Source organism: Parus major, chromosome 7 (genome assembly GCF_001522545.3).
Source record: "Parus major isolate Abel chromosome 7, Parus_major1.1, whole genome shotgun sequence".
Taxonomy (NCBI): domain Eukaryota; kingdom Metazoa; phylum Chordata; class Aves; order Passeriformes; family Paridae; genus Parus; species Parus major.
In genome coordinates this window covers 27,052,245-27,074,721 of record NC_031776.1, presented here as the reverse complement: position 1 = coordinate 27,074,721, position 22,477 = coordinate 27,052,245, and the positions used below count along the sequence as shown (strand labels likewise).

The window sequence follows — 22,477 nt, the reverse complement described above, 5'->3', positions numbered from 1 at the left end:
TTGACTACACCAGGCTTAATGACTCTGGCTGAATTCCTCCTGTCTGAGCCACTGGGCACTACTTGCTTGCTGTGCTTGTAGCTCCTGATCCTAACAGGATGCTGCTCTCACTTCATTTGTGGGCTCCAAATCCTGAAGCACGCAGTCTGCTGCTGCTGAAGACCCTGGGCTACCTGCAACCATATGCACATCCCCAGCACAGCCCCAAGGTACAGAGAAATACATTTATTCTGAGCCAATTTTGCTAAACTGCACCATTACAATAGTTTGCTAGTCTGCTCCTTCCCGTGTGTTTGTTTCCTTTCATTAGCTTCACTTTAGTATTGCTTCCACAACTGCAGCAAACAAGGCAGGGTTACAAAGATGACACCATGCCCAAGAGCCTGGGCTCACTGCAAATGGGATTTCTCCATCACCAGATTATCTCAGCTCTCTCCAGCTGCTCCATCAGCTTCACTGACCATGCAGGGATTTGCACCTGTTGAAGAGCAGCTATACACACACACTTTTCCTGTGTGTCTCTGAACTGTTAGTCCCATAGGCTCATTCAGCCCCCAAAATGTTTATGACTGCACATAGCTCTCTTTAGGTAGAACAAGGTGCTTTCTGCACTTTCAGGTCATGACAGCAAACACAGATGTTGTAAAAGTGACTACCTATCCAGGGTGCTTTGATCTTCAGTTTGTTGCTGCGAGACACTTTAAAGGCTTCAGCTAAAAGCTGATGAACCAACAAGAACTGCACACTTGGTGTATACATTTTTAATGTATACACAACAGAAGTCAAACCTTTTGCAAGGTATTAAGTTCAAGCACTCAAATCATTGGAAATTTAAGCTAGTATTTTTAACGAAGCTAAGATCTGTGTATCTGCATTTATTTTAGTCCACAGTCAGTCTCCTATTACAGACAAAATGCAATTGTGAAATGCAAGGCATGCATGTTAAAAACAAAACATTAGTCAATCTCTCCGTATGAGTTTAGCTGATCTCAGCAGGGTAAGTTTTGTTTGCTCTTCTGAGCAGAGGGAAGGAGGGAGAGATGTCTGTTCCTAAACCATTACATTCTGTAAATAATGAAAAGTACATAAAAGGTGGAGTGCATGAAGTTCAGTGCCTTACTTTTTCAGCCACTCTGCGATATCTGCTGCAGTAGCACCAAAGTTCTCAAAGTTGAACAGGAACTTTCCTTTCCTGTTAAAGCAACAAAACAAAGTTCAGTCTTTGCCATAAAAGATAAAAACACACAGTTATATAAGAGAGCATGATTTCTAAAATAGTAGCAAAATATAACCAACTCAAAATAGCAGATTGTAGGATATCCCCGGACATTGAATTCTTCCTTTATCCTTTCAAATTCAGCAGAGTAAACATTCATCCCCGCAAGAACCTGGAAAAACAGAGCATAATCTTACTGATTCTTACAATACAGCAGGAACATCACACCGTTTGTTTGAAGATTTAAGTAAAACCCACTTCAGTCTGGGGAGATTCTGATTTCATTCATATAGCTGTCAAGCGAGGGGCTCTCTGTAAAAGGCACTGAAGTTTTTCTGATTTTATGCAATGGGGAACAGAACAATATTTGAGTCTAATCCAGAGAAAACACACACCAGTCAGCATGTCACCTCCTCATTGCGCTGGAAGCATCTCTGTTTCTTTTTATTCACCCACTAACAGAAATACCTAAAGGGAATCCTCTCAATTGCAGCACTTGTTCTCTTCTTTGCACATTTGGATTTTAAGCTACAACTAGATTTTTTTCTTCCTCTGCAAGTAGAAAAAAAAAGGGTTCATAGTTCATATCAAAACATTAAACAGGACACCAGAAATTCTACCCTCAGCTTTCTAGTTTCCATTCCAGCAATGAACTTGTCTACATCTAACCAACTTGTCAATGTCTAACCAACCACAAGCACTGGCATTACCCCAGTTCAAAAATGCACCTACTGAATGGAAAGGGGAAATCAGCATGACTTTGATGTGAAAATAAAACGTGCCCTATTTCCATGAGTTCAGGAAATAGCACATGGCATTTATATGCTTTAAATATGTTAACTTAGGTAGAGCAGAGTATAATGAGAGTTAGGAATCAATCTTGTCCTACCATCTTCAAAAGAGAGGCACAGCAGGCACAATACATTTTCAGACTAGCATGTAAAACAAAAACTCTCTCCTCCCCACTCCTCACCTCTATCCCAACCCATCCTCCATTCCAACAGTCCCTGAGCTTCAGGTTCAGGGCTCCTGTGACTAATACTGTGCCCTGCCCAAATGTCTTCCAAATATTTCTGACATGAAAATTGGAATATGGGATTGATTCCAAGTTTTTGTGGGTGTGCAATTCACACAGAGGTCATCCTGCTGTCAAACCTGGACCCAGCAAGTTGCTGAGATACCACTTCCTGATTAACTTAGTTTAATGGCATTGATGCCTTAAATCATTTTAGCAGCAGGGTCTTAATCCAACCCCCTCCTCCTTCTCTCTCCAAAAACAGGATTTTCTCCTTCCAGCTGAAATACCACATCAGAATTTAATACCATGTTCCTGACTGCAGCAAACTGCACAGACCAACCAAATGTGCTCAGAGCCAGCATGAAATAAATCTTAAAGCAGAAAATCCTCATTTGAAGGTCAACCGTTCCTAAGAATGTGCTGGAAAGTCACAAAAAGATACTTTGTTTTCTCTTCCATATGCTAAAAAATGATAAATTCGACAGAGGAGAGTATAGAAGTAAGGTTTATACTTGCTGGCCTGGTCTTCCACTTGGAATTTTCCTTATAGTTTGAACAACCGGATTGACTTAATTCATATGAGGTTATCTAGACTCAATTCTCCCCTTTCCTTATCCTCCATGTCACCACCTAAAGGCAGGTAAATGCAATAGGATCAAGATACAATGGCTGCTATATAAAGCAAGAACCAGGTTTGTTAACTAATTCCATAATTAACACCAGCCTACCGGATTCCACGTTTGCTGTGAACTTTCAGATGATTTGCTATGATTTAAATGGGCATTCCTGGCCATGTCAGCCAATTTCACTGTGTCCATCCAATGGTGATTGATAAAAGTCAATAACTTGGATTCATTCTGGTGTTCATTACATTACATGAAGCGTATTTAGCAAAACGCTTATTATAATGGGATTTGTTTTAATGACAAGAGTATCAGCTTTTGCTGGCCAATAATCACAGAATTATGAAATATCAGGCTGCCAGAGACCATCAAAACACATCTACTGCCCAAAGCCAGGGTTCTCCTGCCAGACATTTGGTGAATTTGCTTTTAGCAAATGACTGAATGACCCCAACCTCAATTTAGGTCCATTACCTCTTGTAATAGCCATTGCAGAAACAAAGATCAGTTTATTCCTTTCACCTCTGCAGTGACACTTGACGTATTTCAACACTTACCTGCTGTCCAACAAGCTACCTATAATCTAAACCAACTGTGAACCTCTTCTAGCTGCCCAAGAATTTGGAGCTTCTGACCATTCCTGTTTAGTTGTGACTCCCTACCTTGATTCTCAGTTTTCTTGATGGGATTTCTCCAAAACTGGTACCTTACTGCACCAAAAAAACTTTAAAAAGGAAAAAAAAAAAAAACCAAAAAAAACCAAAACCAAGCACCAAAGGTGGAAAGCACTTAAGCATATTCTCAAGTTGGTCTTTACTGAGAAGAACATTCTGGCACACTCACAAAGTTCATGGGCATTAGGGAGATGATGAATGGTTTACTAATATCTAGGTCCCCCCTGCTCTGGGGCCACAGTGGTCACTCACCAGAGCCCAGCCAACCCTATAACCACAGGCATCTTTCCTGCCAAGGATAAATTAAGTCGACCTCTGATTTGGAGCACTTTATTCTTCTGCACTGGGTGCAATGGAATTGCAAGCTATAACCACAATATAAACTAAAAATGCCACCCTGCCCTCCTCTCAGTAACAGCACTGGGACAAGAAACAACCATTCCCAAGGGAAGACAGCAACCAGCAACACGTACAGTTCACCCTTTCACTTTTATGACCTCTTCAGTAAGGATACTGTACTTAATTTTCCTGCAATACAACAGCCACAATCACTTTTGAGCCTGGCACATCCTGACAATTAATGACAGGTCAGATTAAAAGGCTGAACCCTCAGCTCATCCAAACCACTCATAAACTTTGCAGCGAAGTTTGATCTGGAGGTCAGCATCACTCTAAGGCACTCCATGAATAATTTATGATGGGTACAGCACAGTTAACTTTAGAAGTGGCAAGCTGTGTACACATCCCACTCAGGAAGCTAATTGGGTCAAATTTTGACAGACTAATTTTTGTGAAAAACATGGGTGGCAGTGGCATAACTGGACTTTCCTGTGAACGGATCCTGCACTACAACACTGCTGCAAAAATCTGCGTCTCAGTCCTGTCACTCAGCTGTGCAGGATTAGCCCGGATCTACAGAAACGATTTCCAAGTGAGGAAGGAAATAATCAAACCAGAATAGATCTAGAATTTAAATTCTCTGGTCTGAATTTAATAAATGAGCTGCACATGGACAAGGAAGGGATAACTGCAGGAGTACAGCATGCTCTGCAGCATGCTCTCTGGCACTGTCTCTATAGGTGATGCTTTACATTCCTAATCCCTCTCACCCAAAAATGCGCTGCCATGCAGGGCAGGAGTGCCCTCCCAAAGGCTGCAGCACATGCTTCTCTGACTGGAGATTGCCTTAGGTGCTCCCTGGCTGGACAAAAAACACTCTTGAAAATATCTTCTAAGGCTTGTGCCATGTCCTAAGTAAATCTGAATAACTCCCACTCATTTCTGCCATAAGCAAACAAGGATTTAGAGAAAATACTTCTGAAAACAACTAGTTTGGAGAGTGTTGGGCAGTCTGACAGCACTAAGTGGTCATGAGAAGGAATGGCCAGAGCTGCCCTGGCAATGAACTGCAGTGCTTCATCTTTTCCTCACAAGGAAACCTTTAAACACAGCAGTAAATGATCCAACAGGTAGAATCAGACCAAATCCTGCTACAGCCATGAAACAACAATCCTATTTCTTTGTCCTTTATGTACGACTGTCATTATATAAATCATACATTAAGCACATAATAAAACCTCAACTAGACAAGTGTCCTGGACTTGCTTACAGAGATCAATACCCCTCATAGGTACAAAGGGACAACTAAATTAATGTGAATGCCTTACTTTATTAGTCAAAACTTACTTTCGTATCAATGTGACATCAATGCTACCTTTGACAGAGCTACAGTTAAACTGTAGCTGAATGGCTGGGGAGTGATGGGTAGCTCATGGGAAGGGGATTTCCCCTCCCTAACACTGTGATTCTCCACTACAGAAGTGGATTAATAACTGCAATAAGGGCATCCATCCCTGACCTTGCTATGAACAATCAGGTCAAAACTCTTATCAAACCTATTGAGGAAACATTTCTTTCTTTACCAAAATGAGCTCAAAAAGCCTACAAGCCCACAAATTAGAGGCTAAACATAAATCTGCATAGTGTCAAAACGTGTATCTCCATGGGAAAAACTGAAGTGGATCTAAGGGACAGGGGAGTTCACATCTCATTCTCTTAAGTTTTAGAAGAGTAAAAACCAAGAGAGAATCCTGAAGAGATCTGGAACAGAGTCATTTATTTCTGTTTTGTTTCAGCTTGCTTAAAAGATTGATAATTTTGGTTTTGATGAATGCTTGTTGGTTTACAGACTTTAAAAAAAATAATGTTAAAATGATTTTTGAAATGTCATATAAATCTCATTGTCTCACTTACATATTTACCCTTGAGCTCTGTGGCTGCCTGCTGATAAGATGGCATCATTCTCTTACAAACACCACACCCTGGTAAAAAATAAATTGTGTAAGTAATATGCCAACAAGTCTATTTAGCCTCTTCTGCAGTATCTATCTATATTCTAAAGCATATGAAGTAATATTTTATATAAAAGAAATTTAACAAAAATTCTTTATCTGCCTTACTAAATCATTATTAGATTATTAGTTTCTAACGATGTTACTTGTTACAAGCCTCTATTTTTGCACATTTTTCATGCTTCTCATATTCATTTCTCATCCTAGTATGAAGAGAGTAAAACCATCTTATATTACTCAGGCTCTGAGTTGAGCCCAGAGGAGAATACATGATGAAACACACATATCAAAAGTCAACAGAAGATGTCATAATTCTGAATTCAAAACAAAAAGCTTTGTTTCTGGTCTTTGAAGGGACAGGGGGAGGTCCTTCGGATTCATCCCAGCTTAACAAGGCTTTGAAATTAATTTGAGACGCATTTCCTAAACACTTAACACAGACATCAAGTGTTAAACAGTGCCCTGTTAATTGAGCAGACATAGCTGAGAAGCAACAGCCCTTGTAAGATACAATAACATGCTGTGGAAAAGACAAAGGGCGAGTGAGGAAGTCCACCAATGTGTAGTTGGAGTGTGCTGAGCGAGAGCTGTTTGATGATCCTCTGCAGTGCTAAGTAGATTAGCAGTAAATCACCTTGTAAGCAGTAGTTTCACCCCTGCCAAGTAAAATCTGTGCATGCAGATGGGAAGGGGCAGGAGTACAGACAGCATGGAAGAAAGGTAGCTGGAGCCAAGCACTCCAGACACTTAGTGTGGAAACTCTCAGTCCACCACGGGACAGTAGTCAACACTTCTGTTCTGGCTAACAGTTTTGAAAATATCTTCCAGAAAGGAGGAACAGCCACTCGTTTAGGATCACATCAGCATGCCTGGAAAAGAACATCTTTTAATCTGGCAAAGGAGAGTTCTTGTTTCTGTGGTCTTTCCATCTTTGATCTCTCCGCTCAAATTGACAATGAATTTGCTAAATTAGTGCTGGTCAAAATGACAATTTCTTGGTGGGCACAGACCACTCATTTAAAGGCCACTGAGGTCTTGCAGCTTCATCCAAACCACTGGACAGACATCAAAAGTTGTGAGTTGACAGACATCATCTTCTGAATCCTCTATTTTTTTCTCTCCTCGGGAGCTTCAGGTCCTTAAGTCCAGCAGATTTCCCTATCTTCCCCTGTTCACTCTCTTACTCCTCCCTGGAGTACCTTCTAGAGCACAGACACACACCAGCCTCCTCCACCCAGCCATCACCCCTATCACCCTCCTCTTCCCAGTTCTGCCTCTGCCTCAAACTTGCTACTCCAATCCCAAACCCACGTTTCAGTACACCCTCTCCTGTCCTCATATTTCTGGGTTATATTGTTCAGGATGCTGCCAAGCCACATATACCCCTTGAGAGGCATAAAACAGGAACCTCAAAAATTATCTTTTTTTTCTGTTCTTCTTGTATTTTGTCCCAAAAGAGGGAGCTTAATTAAATACAGATTAGCATTTCCACTATTTAACAGCTTCATTTTTAAACCCTTGTTTTCAACCACATTTATAAACAGCTCCTTCTTGTTGCCAAATCCAGACAGTCTCCAGCAGGAGTCTTCTTTGACAGAGTTAACTACAAATAAATTTGAATGCCTTCAAGTATACCTAATACTTCATCTTTAGTGCTGCCTGACTTTCTAATATAGGCCCATAAGTACAGTGAAAGGTCTGCAAATGACAGGCAGTATCTTCTGAGGAAACCAAGCCTTTGCTTTGAGTTGTTTTACCCAGACCAAGCATTCCTGAAATATTAAAGTAACTACATCTAAGTCTGTAGTTGCTTTCATCTCCCTCTGCACCGGTACGTAATGAAAGAGCCCATTTCTTCTCAATCTTCCACAATGAATCTCAAGCCCCTGCTTCCAACAAAGCAGAGAAATAAGGCAGCTGTCTTCCCCATAGCCTCCCAGACAAAGCCTCTGATGTCCTCTCGTGCCAATGACCTCCCTTACAAGTAATAAAAAGCAGAATTTCTTTCAGTGACCAGTCTTGATTTGCTGCTCCCAGTTATGAAAGGTAACACCTGTATGTAACCAATAATTTCAGCTGCTCAAAGCCCGTATTTTATTGGAACTGCTGGATGTATTCTGTCTCCAGTAAAAGGAGCAAGTAAATAAAATTTGAACAACTAATTCAGAAGGTCTTGTGTGTTAAATAAAAGATGAGGGAGTTACAAACTGAGAAATCAGAGGAAGAAAAAAAAACCTCACAAGTAGACTTCCTTCACAGCAGTTTGGAAAGCAGCACAAGTACTACAGTACTGAAAACTAGCAGGTGTTTTGCCACTTCAAAGAAGAGAAACTGGAAGGAGGAGAGTTTCTGGGGGAACGGTTCAAAGAGAACAAAGGGTTAGATAAGGCACGTTTCAGAAAGAGACTCGGTTGTGGAAAACAATTATTCCTGATACAGGTAAACTGTGAAAGCACTGTGCAGCCCAACTCTGCCCGAAGGGACGATTTACAGCAGAGCAGCCGTATCGTCTCCTGCTGACCCAAAGCTACTGGGAACAGCCACACACCACTCTAGGCCACACAGAACCACAAGTGATTTAATTTAAAGAAAAATCATCCTCTTTGTGATGCATCAAACTAAGTCTTGGGCAATTTTGGCCATCTTGGCAGTGCCCAGATGAGAATAAAAAGGTAGACCAGTGTTTCAGGCAGTAATTACAAGAGAAAATACACTGAGGAACACTAGATAATGCTGCTACGGGACACAAGTTTTAAAGAGAATCAGCCAGCAAATTGTGGTACCTAATATCAACTTCCCTACTAGGGCACTGCTGGGAGGCTTTCCTAGTTTAGGTTATACAATTACTCCCTTCTCATGGCCTCCCTTCTTCCTGAACTGAGCAACAACTCAAGTGCAACACAATCTTGCTTAGCAGAGCTGGAAAGCCTCTCACACAGCAGTCACCAGGAAGCTCAAAAAAGCATCTGTAAATCTGCAACATTAAGGAGCGAGTAGCCAACGCAATGACAAGATAGCAGCAATACAAGGACAAGGTCACAAAAGAAATGGAGAGACTCCAATGTGCTCTCCTCTTCCTGAAACCCCACTCACATTTGAGTTAGCCCTGCCAATGTAGGAGGATGTCTCTGGGATGGAGCAGGAACAACAGTCCTACTCCTGACAACTGCACTGTTCCCTCTGCCTGCAGCACACAGTGTTTCTGTTCTGTGCAGCATAAATCTAGAAAGGACAACAGGTAACAAAATTATAGAAAGCAGCTGCTTAAAAGAACATTGAGCAGGAGTCATCATCACAAGAGAAAGAGACAAGACTGGGATACAAGTGATGAAGAACCACAAAAAAAACTGAGGACAAACAGGCAGAAACAACAGAAGGAGCTGAATGAGAAAGGTGGCATAAGATGGTATTATTAGTGAAGCTTCTAGTCAGACTTGGACATCTGTCAGAGAAGGGGGAAAGAGATGGCAGGACATGCTGGGCTACTTACATGGGGCATAGAACATCATCAGTAGGGGCTTGTCTTCCTTCTTCAGAAGCCTTCTCAATTCCTAGTGAATGAATCAAAAAAAATAAAAAAACACACTTATACTAAATGACATCTCTTATTATTTGTACTACAACTTAAAAAAACTAATGTATGTATTCATAGACCACAGGCTCATTTATCTGAGGGGAAAGGGCTCATCTTTCCTAAGAGGACTAATTTTTTTTTCCTTGCTCAATTTTAACTTGAAAGAAGATGGCAAAATTGATTATACATTCAGCTATCTGCTGAATATCCTAGACTAGTATCTTCACTATTAATATGTGGAAGTTCCAAGGTGTAGATCATTCTCACTGCAGAATCTCTACCTGGAAACTCTTTCTTCGCTGACACATCCAAAATCCATATTGCAATTCAAAAAGTCAGACTCAATAATAACAAAACAAGTTCAGTTTTCACACTATGAAACCTTGCCAAACCTATGAGATGCCATGCAAAAAGGATTTTTCAGTACCAGCATGATAGAAAACTAGATGAAGTTTTCAAATTGAATGCAACCCTTGGAAGCCTTGTAATAGAGTACAGAGGGTGAACATTAAAAATTAATCTTCCTACAAAAACTGAATGTCAGAATAACCATTTCTAATATTAAAAATGAAAGCCAGAAAATTGAAAAAGCCTTTTACAAAATACCAGCTAGAGTCCAATCAATTAAAGTTTAAAAAATCTATAGAGTAGAAAACTAATATAAAAGACCAAGCTGATTACATTAGAAAGAACATAATGAGTAACTGTGGTGGCACTGGCTTTTTAAGGTAGTTTCATCACATTTGCTGCTTTCCCACCTAACACTGAGAGGACAGTTACTGTACCAAGTTAAATCCCTCAAGATCTGGATCTTGAGCTGGATCTTTCTTCCTGATTCACACTTATAACCTCAGGCACATGAGGGAACCCAAGGTTTAATGACAACCTGCAGTTTGAAGAGCAGCAGTTTGCCTTGCAAGCTGCTCTACTTCCCTGAGACAAAGAGGGAGGGCTGTGCCCCCACAGCACCCACAAGCTCTGACACTTACTGTGTAGCTGGCTGAGGTCCAGACCGCGCGCAGGGCCAGGACCCTGAGGTCATGACCACATGCAGGGCAGAGGAAGGTGGGAAGCACAAGACTTTACAGTTATCACAACCCACATAAGTTGTTAAATCACTTCAAACAAGCTGAGTGCTTTAAACTTCCCTTCCAAAGAAACGAAATAATGGTGTTTCACTAAGACTTAATACAAACATACACACTCCCTTCATCCCATGTATTTATAAAAGAACAGGATGCCTATCCAGGTAATGTACCTTTTCACTGTCCACATGCACAATATCTTTGGCTTCAGGATCTTCTTCCCACAGTGGAGCACCTTCTGGATCCTTGAGAAAGGCCACCATAGACTGTAATGAACAGGGGAAAAAAGCTTTTAAAGAAACACAAATGGAAATCATGAGACATCCAATCTCAAATCCATGCTGTGATGTAAATCCCATCCAATTAGTGCCTTTGCACTTCTGCTCATATATTCATTTGCTCTAATGCAGATTAGCACAAATCTCCTGTTTCAGAACCAAGTGATTCGTGGGTGTGTACCTTCATCATAACTGGTATTCCAACTTATCAGTTCCAACTCCCACTATAAAACTGGGGAAAACAGAGTGAAGTGGACCAGCCCAGAGAGAACAGCTTCAAAGATCCTTCAGAGAGCTCTTTCAATGGTACTTTCCACAGTGAGTCCCTGGATTACCAGGAAAGACTTCTCTATGTGGAAGTCAGGCTCCCGTGCCCTTCACTGTATCTGAGTAACAGGACTAGCTGGAGGGCACACTGATATTTTCTGTAGGCAAAAGCAAATGAACACACAGATCAAACTGGTCAAAGGAAGAATAATCCACCAGCAGCTCCCTGTGGGACCCACCTACCTAAAAAAATCTGTTGAATGCAATTTCAAGTATGAGAATAAGAAGCAAATGTGACAGAAGTGGGAAACACAAAACCTCAGGATTCTTCAGCTCCCACATTCAACAAACCAAGAACACCTACTTTGTAACTGCTTTACCTGACTCATCTGCAACCAAAAAAATCCCTTTCAGCAGACCAGAGATATGCTCTCTTTACCATAAGGAAATATACTCTGATAGCTCTAATTTCAACCTGAACCTGAAGGAAACTCCAGCCCTCCTAAATCAACAGGATACTTTCCATGGATTCTGGCAGTCACACTACTCCCCGTTTCCAGCTGTACATGCAAACACAGGCCTGATCACTTTTATCCTCAGATGTCTGTGCTCTAGAAAACATAATACCTGGTATTCCATGTTTATTCACTGCTCAGAATGACCCCACTGCTTTCTCTATGGCATTGCTTGTATTTTTGTGTCCATACCCATACAGGATCTCTGCCACACCAGGAACACAGGTCTCTGAGGAGCTTCTTTCAGTGAGAGTTGTGAGTGGATGAAGCTGCCACAGCACTGAGATATACTAACACACACCAAGACTACTTATCTAAAACCCTGGGTGTGTACTCCACTTTCTCAGGAGCAGGCTGGAAGCACACCTGGTGACACATCCCATCACTGGAATGGTCTCAGAGAGATTTCTGCTGCCTTTCTACCTTTGATGGGGCTGCTGTGGTACAACATCCCAACAGTATATCAACAGAGAAGGGAGTTCAGCTCATTTTCCTGCCTCTCAGTTGGCACTGTAAGGCTCAGGAGGATTCAGAGCTTACAGCAGGATCCATTTATTGCATTTATGTTTCTGTCTGCTTGCACAGCTAATATTGAAAAGATCTGTCTTATCACAAGAGGCAGCATGTATCATTCACCAGACAGCAACCAAAACACAGTATAAAGGATCTAACGGGTGAAAATGACAAATGCTTCCAGAAGAAATTTGTTTTACCGTGGCATTATCAGGGAAAGAAGCTAGTTAGGGAAAAAAAAAATTAAATCAAGTAATTTACAATGGAGTTACAATATAAAAAGCTGTAGACTTTGAGGCATTAACATCCCAAATGACATCCTAAGAAGACTAACAATATATGGAGAAAAGGAAGATGAGGACAAAACAGCAGAGATGTTCTACCTTTAGGACAGCTGCATCAAGTTCTGCTCACCCTCAGCATGCACAGACCTCAACTATACACTGGAGAGGAGGAAAGGGGGTCAAGATTTTGAATGGCTAATGAGTGTAATTGACTCTGCTAGTTTCAAGAATTCCTGCATGCCAAATTCAGCCATGTAGAAACAGATGTGGTTAGAGGATGGGGGATTAAAGAGATTTAATTTGTCCAGCCTCTCCCTCTCAGCTGAGACAAAAAAAAAATTAGACATGTAATGTCTTCTGGCAGGAGTAGGCAGTACATTGCCTTGCTCTCAATTCTTCATGCAGCAGAGAGCTTCCCCTCTTACTTGAAACAGGGAAGAACAACTCCCAAATAAACCACAGCATTCTCTAATCACAGAAAAGCAGTTGTCTCCAGGCTGCTGTGTTAGGGGCCACAGCAAGGTCCAGGGCACAGCAGCCCCGGTTTTGTAGAACCCAGTCCTGCCGTGGTACGGTCAGGACCTGTTTGACCCCACGGCATGGACAGAAGCACCATGGGCTGTAGCCAGCTGTGCCAGCTTTGAACCTTAAACCTTAATTCAGCAGAGTACAGGACATGCTTCATCCAGCACATGCTGCTAAAAACAAGCAAGTTTTAACAGGAGTGCTGATCCATAATCATATACATGGACCTAGGTTTTAACCTGAAAGAAAATATACACAAACACATCCTTGTGCTTTTCACTCCTTTGAAGTATCATGCAGTAAGGATGCTAATAACAAGACCTGCCTCAATTTCACACATACAGTCCTTACAACAGCCAGCTTGAAAAGGATTCAAGGTTTAGAGCAGGACCAATTTATTGAGTTGGTCTATTCCCTTTGCTAGTACTAAGCAGATTTGTACTTCAGTGAGTTTTCTCCATTTTAGAAGAAGGGTAAAACTCTCCCTGTACTTTATACTCCAGAAAAGGCTTCACCATGTAATAAACACAGGCTGGATTCTGGCACTGTGGCTCTCTTGACAATTAGACATCATGTGGCTAATGCAATAGGTGAACAGACATTTCAGGTAAGATCAAAGACTGATCTAAGCTTAGGTCTTAAACAGCAGATGACTACAGCTACTTGAGGAGAGGACAGACTAGTACTTATATCTCTGATATAGCTTACACTGGCACATATTCTCAATTTCGGGTAAAAAGAAATTAAGTTTATGGACTCTGCACCAGCTGTTGTATATGGACCTCTGTGCTTTCTAACTATCAATGGATCCATCTCTTACGACTATCTAAAACTGTTTTTTAGACTTCTAAATTCTTGGCTTTCACAATATGTAGCTACTAGTTCCAAATTTTTTTTTAACACTGTGGTTATTTGTTTCAAAGCAGCCATCCCAAAATGTCACTGTTTGCCCTCAAATTTGCAGAAAAAAAACCCCAAAACTAATCACTCCCTTTTTTAAGCTACTCACAGTTACAGAAATATCTACTGGAATTTCCTCCAGCTGTCCTTTTTAGTAAGCCCTTCTGCAAAGAATTCGAAACATATTTTTTAAACGATTCCTAATAATTTTGCATCACTGAATTTTATTCTCTTGCCTTCCATCTCCCTTTCCTAGATACCCCAAACTGCTCAGATCTTAACATAGGTCTCAGCAGCAGGAGGTTCTGACTGCCAAGTAACTTCCCCCTACTGTGAACACTGAGCTATCCTTTATTCCTCCTTTTCCTAACAGTGAAACCACAAGGGCATCTCTGCTAATTACATAAGGATTTAGTTACTTTAAGAAATGAAAAGCTTTTCTAAAAACCTGAGTACACTATCAGCTGGATCAGCCACATCTATGGAACTGCTGATTACTCCAGAAAGAATCCTTTTACAGTTCTTCAGAGCTGTGTCCATCATTCTCCAAAATGTCATACATATATTAATATGTCTGCTGGATGTCTGGAAAGAAGATCCGAGTTTTATTGCCACAAGTTTGCTGAATGATGCGAAACAAATCCTTTAATCTCCCTGTTCTTCAGTGTGTCCACCTGTCCATAAAATGAGTATGATACCCTATGTAATGGTGTTGCTCTGCTCCTCTCTGTTTGTGTGTACTGGGAAACTCCTGACAAACACAGCTGAGAGACAAAGGTCATTGGCTCAACAGAAGAAAACAGGGGGAAGTGGAACAGAGGGAGAAATATAGAAAATATCCAGGCAGCTATGAGCAGAAGAACAAACAGCTGAATTATTTGATCACTACCCAGATCTGATCCACTGCCCCACCTGTAAATCATTAGTGGCTCATTTCACAGGGTCAGTTAATTGAGGACTGGAGCCCCTAGAGTGAGGGAGCCTCAAAATCCCTCTTCCACCCACAATGAAATCCCACATCCCTGTTCATGGGATGCTGCTTTCTTCTTCCCAGCAGGGAGGGCAAAAGGGAAGGGTGAAATGCTCATCACAAAACAGCTGAAGGAATAAACGATCTGGTTCCTGTTGTGCCATGATTGCCTCTCAGCCCAATGCTCCCTGGAGCACTGCAGGTGCTTTCCACTTGATCTGATCTGTAAGGAAGAGTCACAGCACTAATTCCTGGTTGCAGCACTTTATGGAGGGCAGGACAGACACCTCATGTATTGTTCAAATCATCCAAATTTAGACAACTAGCAAATCTCCCTTAACCCATCACCCACCACAACAGAAAAAAATAATCACCAGCTGTAATTCCTCCCTAAGTACAGAAGCTGGTTTAGGCAGCTGCTGACTGAGCTGGGTATTTAATACTCCTCTTCCTAATTCCAGACAAGATTTCTGCTACAGGAGATGGGAAGATAAATGGCCCTACCTTCTCCATCTCAGACAAATCTGCATCACAGCCTTAAGTGAAGACTGAACAAATTCAAGTCAGAGCACACTTCCAAGACAGACCCTCATCAGATACTCTCTAACTCTGGCTGCAAAAGCAAGGTCCAGAGCAAGTGCATTTAGGAACAGCCACTCTGGCAGACTCAGGTTCATGCAGCATCTCACACAGGCTTTCCTCCATCCCAGGGCGATCCCCTGAACAAGTCAGAAAGGGGGAGTACATGGAATTAAATCAACCTGGGATGATGTCATTAAGCCTTCAAAAGACCAATGACTATGCAGAGCTTGGGTTTGCTGGAGGAGGAAGAGGAACTGGGCATCAGAGCTGGACAGAAGTGATTTCTGGAAGCTAAGTCATTGCAGGGCTCCTCAGGTCAGGATACTCCCAGCGCTTCACCAGGGCTTTGCAAAGGAAAGCTGCACACTTTTGGCCTGTGTACTGTGCTTTTAGTCCACCATTTCTTTCCACAATCATCTGGATCTACACATTCATATCATGCCTCATGCCTTCGCTTCCCAACGTTCCCACAGAACGTTGCCTTCCGTTGCTTTATGTCAAGATTTGCCAGGAAAGAAGAAAGGTCATTTTATACCTGATATACTCAAAACACTTTCATAGGAGCTGTGGTTCCACAATCTGATAAAAGATAAGGCCACTCAGCTCTCTTTAAAGTTTATAAATACACAATCTAAGAACCTCGGAGAACTCCTTATCAAAATGCAGTATCAGCTAATACTTTTAGTTATACTACCACAAAGAGCACCTTGTAATCAAAACAAGAAAACCCTTATTTGCTACCAGTGTGTAAGTTAACTTACAATTTACTTTCCAATTCAAAATAGAGTCAATCTTTAAAATAATGAACTATTTTCCTGGATCTGTGGTTGACAGACACGTAGGCACACAAAAACCTTTAGGCCATTCTGACAGCTGTTTATGAAGATTAATCCCCTCCCTTTCATGCCTTCAGCATGAAAAAATATCAAAACCTGTTTTTAATCCACAAATGTCTCACCCACATCTAGCAAAACCAAAAGAATAATAATGGAATATTTGAATTTACCTTCAATGTGACCGCTCTGTTATATGCAGTATGAAATGCACCGTCCCTGTTAAACGAGGAGTGGGGAATAGAGTTAACTTACAGTAACATTACTGGAATTCATACAGCTGCTCTTCCTGACTTCTTGCTAACCAGAATAACATTATCCTCCTGAAGTCACAAAACTAAGCAGAATTTACAGTACAGTTATTTAAGGGGGTTGGGGTGGGGAAGAACAAGAGGCAGAAAAAAGGGAGGGTGCAAACCAGTGTAAAGAAAACAGTTTCCCAGTAAACAATTTCCTCCCTGACACTTTAACAAGATTATTTACTAAAGCATGATCTTTGGAGATGGAGATGCAGCTACTTGGTGTACCTAACAGTACTCCCACTCCTATTATTTTCAGGAAGAAAAATCTCTTGCTGTCTCACAACACTTGCCTTTCTCCATTCACATTATGAAGCACTATCTCAAGTCAGAAAGGCAAGAGAGGTGAAGCAACTCGTCCAAGGCACATGCCAGCAGGCAGGTGACAGAAAGCAAGAGAACTCAAATCTCAGGCATCAGCCCTGTGCACTGGACATTTTAGTACACTGGACATGTCTCCCTGGCCCTGCTTATGCTTTTAGTGTTCTCTGTTCAAGAGCAGAATAAATTTAACTCAACTTCTGTCATAACACATGCTTGCAAATTGAAGAAACAGCAATTAATTTCATAGGATAAAAAATCAGTCATCTTAATGCTACAGCAGCATAGGGCTGAAAGAATAAGCACTCTTAATGGGGTGCATCAACAATCATGAACTACAAATCCCAGCCCAGCACTCACTTATAATGGAGTAAATCCACTCCCTTCTCCTTTGAATTAGGATCTACCTTCATCTTCTTGCATAATTTTCGGCTTTCAGTATCACTGCAAAAAACACATATTGGAAGAAAGGTTACCAAAAAAGAAAATCAAATGCATTCAGTTCTGAGAACTCATTGCTGTGCTTCCTCATCAGTAATTAATTCAAACTAACAGTAATTTGGAAGCTGTTTGGCTAAGTTTGTGAAAAGCATTGTGAAAAGCTCCATTAGTCAATTTAATTTCTCTGTTTGCTTGGTCAGGACACAGTGAACTGTGTTAAATTTACATTCCAAAGCCAAGCCCTGACCAGTAGAGAAGCAGCTCATTTCAGCATGTCCAAGGACCTGAGCAGGTCTTGTCCATGAGATTAACATAAAATTTAGGAAGTCGAATTTCAGTAAGATCATCCTACTGTTAGGGTGGTGGTCAAAGAACACTGTTTGTGAAAAGATTCAAAAGGAAAAAGCAGGACAGCTTTTTGGCAGAAGATAATAAAAACCCAAAAAAACCCCACGTTCGTGGTATGTCCAAGTCCAAATCACACGTGTTTAGCCTTAAAAAGGTCCTGCAGAAAACAAAAAAAACCCTGAAATTTTGGAGCCCCAAACCCAGCAACCCCATTCATTCTAGGTATGAAAGATGTGTCCTGGGAGCCACACCTGGAAAGTAGAGGCTAAAAACAGCCCTTAAAGATGGAGGGAGGTATCAGCAGACAGACCTGCTGGAGGTGGTCTTCAAATGGAAGAAGACTGAATTGCCTCCAGCACCAGATTAGGCTGACTTGAAGAAGAGAGAAGGGTCATGGGAGAGAACTGCAAATACATTTGTTTCAGTGGGCAGGTAAAGGGTCTTCATGGCCTAACTGCTCTCCTAAACAGTGCAGGAGTGAGCCATAAGGAGACTTCAAGCTGAAGTGAATACGAAGTTGGTCAAAGATCTGGGGAGATGAGCTAAAAAGAAAAGAGGATGATTCACATTGACAAGGCTGTTCATCTGCATTGACAAACAGCAAGATTAAACAGCTCGGAAACTTGTTCCCAGCAGAGGACAACTTGTACCTTTTACGCAGAAAAATCAATTTAGAAAATGAAAACACTGAAAACCTATCAAGTTTAAACTGATTAGAGACAACAAGATGCAAGGCTTGCAAGAGCCCCACCAAATTAAGTGTCGTTGCCAGCACTGGTGCTAATTCTCCCAATGTTCTCCAGCTGTCTTTCTACAAATGTGAAGAACAACAAACACCAGGTTCACAGTGAGCTGCAAGTGAAAATGCACCTTAGTGGAAACTTCCCAAATGTTTATGGTACATGGAAATAAGGAGGAATGTGCCATGGGCACATGCAGCAAAATCGGAGTATTATGCTGAAGATAGAAATGAGCATTTTAAGGAACTAACAAAGCACACAACTACCACACCAGGAAGGAGCACTTGTAATCTCAATTGAACAGAAGTGTATTTATCTGAAGAGTCTTACTGAATTCATGTCAATTTTGCATTTTCACATCACTGTAACTCATAAACATTCTTTTTGCATCTCTGGGAGGCTGGAGATCTGAGCTTCAGCACTGAATAGTGTGGACACGTCTCCTTGTTACAAAATCAGACTATGGAACAAATGCCCTGGATTTGGAGTTATGCCAAAAAATTGTGTTTGCCACATGGAGTTCATACAAAAAGCCTGCAGCAACATCAGACCCAGGGGTCAGAAACATTCTGTCTGCTCTCCTCTGCAGTTTTCCAGTGTTCCCATGGGCTAAACCTAAATGACTCGAAAGTTAAGGGATCTCCAGAGAAGATACCAGTTTCGAATCATCCTTGTGTCTTACCCCAGACAGACTCAGAGGCTCAGAGGTTTTGTGGCCCTGCTGCAGCTGAGTCTGGGCAGTTAACTACAGTCATGACAATCAACATTTATAAGTGCTTTTCTAGACACTCCCAAATCTTTCCAGTGTGCAGGTGTCTCTGTGGCTATCTCAGCTTTGCCAAGACAAATGTTAGGTGCTTGATGTGAACAAGTGTAATGCTGAAACCTCAGCAACAGGATCTGTGAAACCCCAAGATATGCAGACAATTGTTCTGGCACAGAGGACTAAACTGGGTATCAAGAGAATCCTGTGCCTGTTCTACCACTTATTTGGTGCAATTTCTAACTACATGGGGAAGAAAGTGTAATTTTCCCTTATGTGTCATTTAGAGATCTGAATGGATACTAATATTCTGCAAGGTTTATGGTGGAAAAAAGCTACAAAGCATTACTACTGAGCTATACCCGTGAGTAAGCAGCTAGCAACTCCTAGCAATTCATTTTCTGTTTGCATGGGTTTCTATTAAAAAAAAAAAAAAAGAAAGATAAGAATAGCTATTTCACTGGATCTAAGTGTGCCCTGCTTTCAGGATTTCTCCATTTGCAGAGATTCACACAGCTGCCCGAATGCACAGACATTATCACAGGAAAGAAAGCAGCAGTTTGCTCCAGTATGTCTCCTACCATTTAGTGGGCAGATTCTGCACCACTGCATTGAGAGTTAAGCCTGTTTATGCAGGTTATCTGCACTGATGCACGGGATACAAGAGGAGCAAATTCCAAGAGTAGGCAATGTCTAAACATGTATCAGTAATTTTTTCATGCATCAGTGAAGATTTTTGCACATGCCAGAACCACCAGCTTAGATGCTATGCTAACAATTATTTGGAAAAAGCAAAAAAGGAGATGTACAGAAATGGCAGCGATGGACCCGTCTGCTTTTCTTTTTGCCTTCACTTACAAACAAAAACAACCTGCAAAGAGCAACCTGCTCTGATATCACTTGGTAATGACCATTATTCTTAATAACAGTAAATATCAGCACACATGCAGCCTGCTCTAAGATTTGTCTCTTTTGAATCTCAGCCAACAGCCTCTCTCTGAAGATGAGCTCCTCAACTCTCACATGGGAGAGGGTAATTAGGACTCCAGTTCTTGCAATTTAATTATATCACTTGAAGAGGCAGTGTAAGAGTTTGTTATAAAGCCTAAAAGTTTAAAAAACCAACAAAACCAAAACAGGAAATAAAAGTAATAGGAAAAAAACCCAACAAACCACGACCTAAGAAGCCAGAAACTAACCCCCAAAATCAGCATCAACCCAGGCCAAGCCACTCCAGAAAAGGCACTAGGCTTGGGAAATACTGGTCTGAGGATGAGATCAGTAATGTGTCCCCAGCAGCCATCCTTGGCTGCCTCTTGACACTTCTGTCCAGAGCAATCTGAACCCTGGGAGGTCCCCACTGTGCAACTGACAAAGGAACCCTTGCAGGCAGTCCTACAATAATCCAGCATTATCTCCCTGGAAAATGATCCAAAACATCAACCTACTTTCAATACCACAAGGACCTAACCAACAGCTGTCTATGTGGGAATAAGGTCAAACCTTAAGTGGCACAATGGCACAGCTTCCTTCCACTCCCACAGGCATGTCCTCTACTCTTCCCCTTCCACAGAACCAAACCAGGGCTCCAAAACATGCCTTTGCTGGAGAATTGAAGACATATGACAGCTTGGTAAAAAGAAGAATAAAATGAACTTGCTGACCTAAGCAAGATGTCTAAATAACAACAAAGGTAGCGTGCGTTGCAAAGATTGCGTGCAAACTTCACCCCTTCCCATTCACATCCCCATCTCCTCTACCTGGACATGTTTCTGCCATTGGGGGTTACGATGGAGCTGGCAGGAAGCCCAACTGGAGCACTCCCTGTAAACCTCTGGGGTCCCTCGTCAGCATTAGCATGCATGAATAATCCCTCAGCACAGGCAGCCAGCTGTTACCAGGGCAGAAGGGCAGCAAGGGACCCATGAAGGAGATCTGGCCTCCTTTGGCTCACCCCCAGTGCAGCCAGCTCCTGAGGGGGACGTGTCACAGCCATTCCTTAGGAGTGGCACAAGATGCTCTGCCTGTCCAGGACTGCCCACAGGTCTGGGCACTCATGGCTTTAAGAATGGAGGAGCAGTGAGAGATACTGATGGCAGTCCCCAGTGGCAGGAGGAGCAACACAGAAAAAGGCTTTTGCAGCAATGTGTCAAGGTAATTTGCAGAGAAAGAACAGAAGGTAAAGCTAGACAGAAGGAACACAAAATAAGACCCGGGAGTTTTGCTGCAGTTAAGTCCACATAGTTTCTAAATCTAAAACAAGTCCAAGATGGATGGATCCCAAGAATGGTGCTTGGAGGTGGAAGTGCAAAACCCCCTCTTTGGGGAAAATTCAAATATTGTCCAGTCAGGTCCCAAAGGAACATGGTAAGACCAAACATCCTCAGCACCATTCTCTTTCATGAGCACAAATAACATCTTTTGCAGCTTCCTAATTATTTCCATTATTATGTAATGCTGCCCACTGGCCTCTCAAGAAGATGGGAGAACAGCCATCTCTGGAGAGGAAGGATCTGAAATGACTGTCAAATCCCCTCTTCAGCAATGACAAAAATGCCATCCCAAAACGTTCATGTTTCCAGCTGCCAATGAACCAGCAGAGTGTGCACGTGCTGTGTGGCCACATTACTTCCATGGCACTGCCCTGCCATCCCCTAACACTTTGCAATAAAGAGTGCACCCTTGCTTTCTTTTTTGCCCATACTATAGGGTTTCCAGGCACAAGAAAAGTAATTAATAAAAATGCTGACAGAACCAATTTAAGTAACCAGGTCAGTAAATGTGCCTGCACAAAAACTATCTCATTCCTCTATCAGCATATGATGGAACCACATGCAAACCACAGACCTCACAATTTCTAAACAGATTTGCTTTGATCTGTACATCTCACCATCTGAAACAGGGTTCAACAATCCACATAAATTATGCTTCAGCAGTCCCTTATATCACAGTTGTGCCTGTAGACTAATGCAATGGAGGCTCTGTTGTATCAGTGAGTGTACAAACACTGTCACTGTCCCAACAGCTGGTAAGGAGAAAGAGCAGACTCCAAGAGCAAGGGAATACAGCAAAGACAAAGCAAGACTGACTATAAAAAAAGTCTCCCAACACTAGAAAAAGCTTTGGAAGGTACCAGTCAAAGCTGTCTTCTTGTTACCAGCATGTTGTCTCATTCTTGCCTCTGTTGTTCAGGTACTTTCATTCTTTTATGTTATAGTGAAAACGATCACAGAGAACTCCAGTTACAACTTCAGGGAAGTTCAACTGCAATTTCAGTCCAGAAGTGAATTATCATACAGGGTTTCCCAGCCCAACACACAGCCTTTGCAATACCCTCTGGCTACCTTCCATAGAATA

General features: G+C 41.8%; 1 protein-coding gene across 1 annotated transcript in view; it reads right to left on the bottom strand.

Annotated features, from left to right (window-relative positions):
- PDIA5 (protein disulfide isomerase family A member 5) overlaps positions 1-22,477 on the bottom strand; it is a 122,262-nt gene that overhangs the window by 53,322 nt on the left and 46,463 nt on the right. The window contains exons 5-11 of the mRNA XM_033516099.1: positions 17,189-17,272; positions 16,382-16,427; positions 10,715-10,807; positions 9,373-9,433; positions 5,785-5,852; positions 1,297-1,388; positions 1,121-1,192 (exon numbers count right to left, since the gene is read on the bottom strand). Coding sequence (XP_033371990.1) covers positions 1,121-1,192; positions 1,297-1,388; positions 5,785-5,852; positions 9,373-9,433; positions 10,715-10,807; positions 16,382-16,427; positions 17,189-17,272 — 516 coding nt within the window. The remainder of the gene's footprint in view (positions 1-1,120; positions 1,193-1,296; positions 1,389-5,784; positions 5,853-9,372; positions 9,434-10,714; positions 10,808-16,381; positions 16,428-17,188; positions 17,273-22,477) is intronic.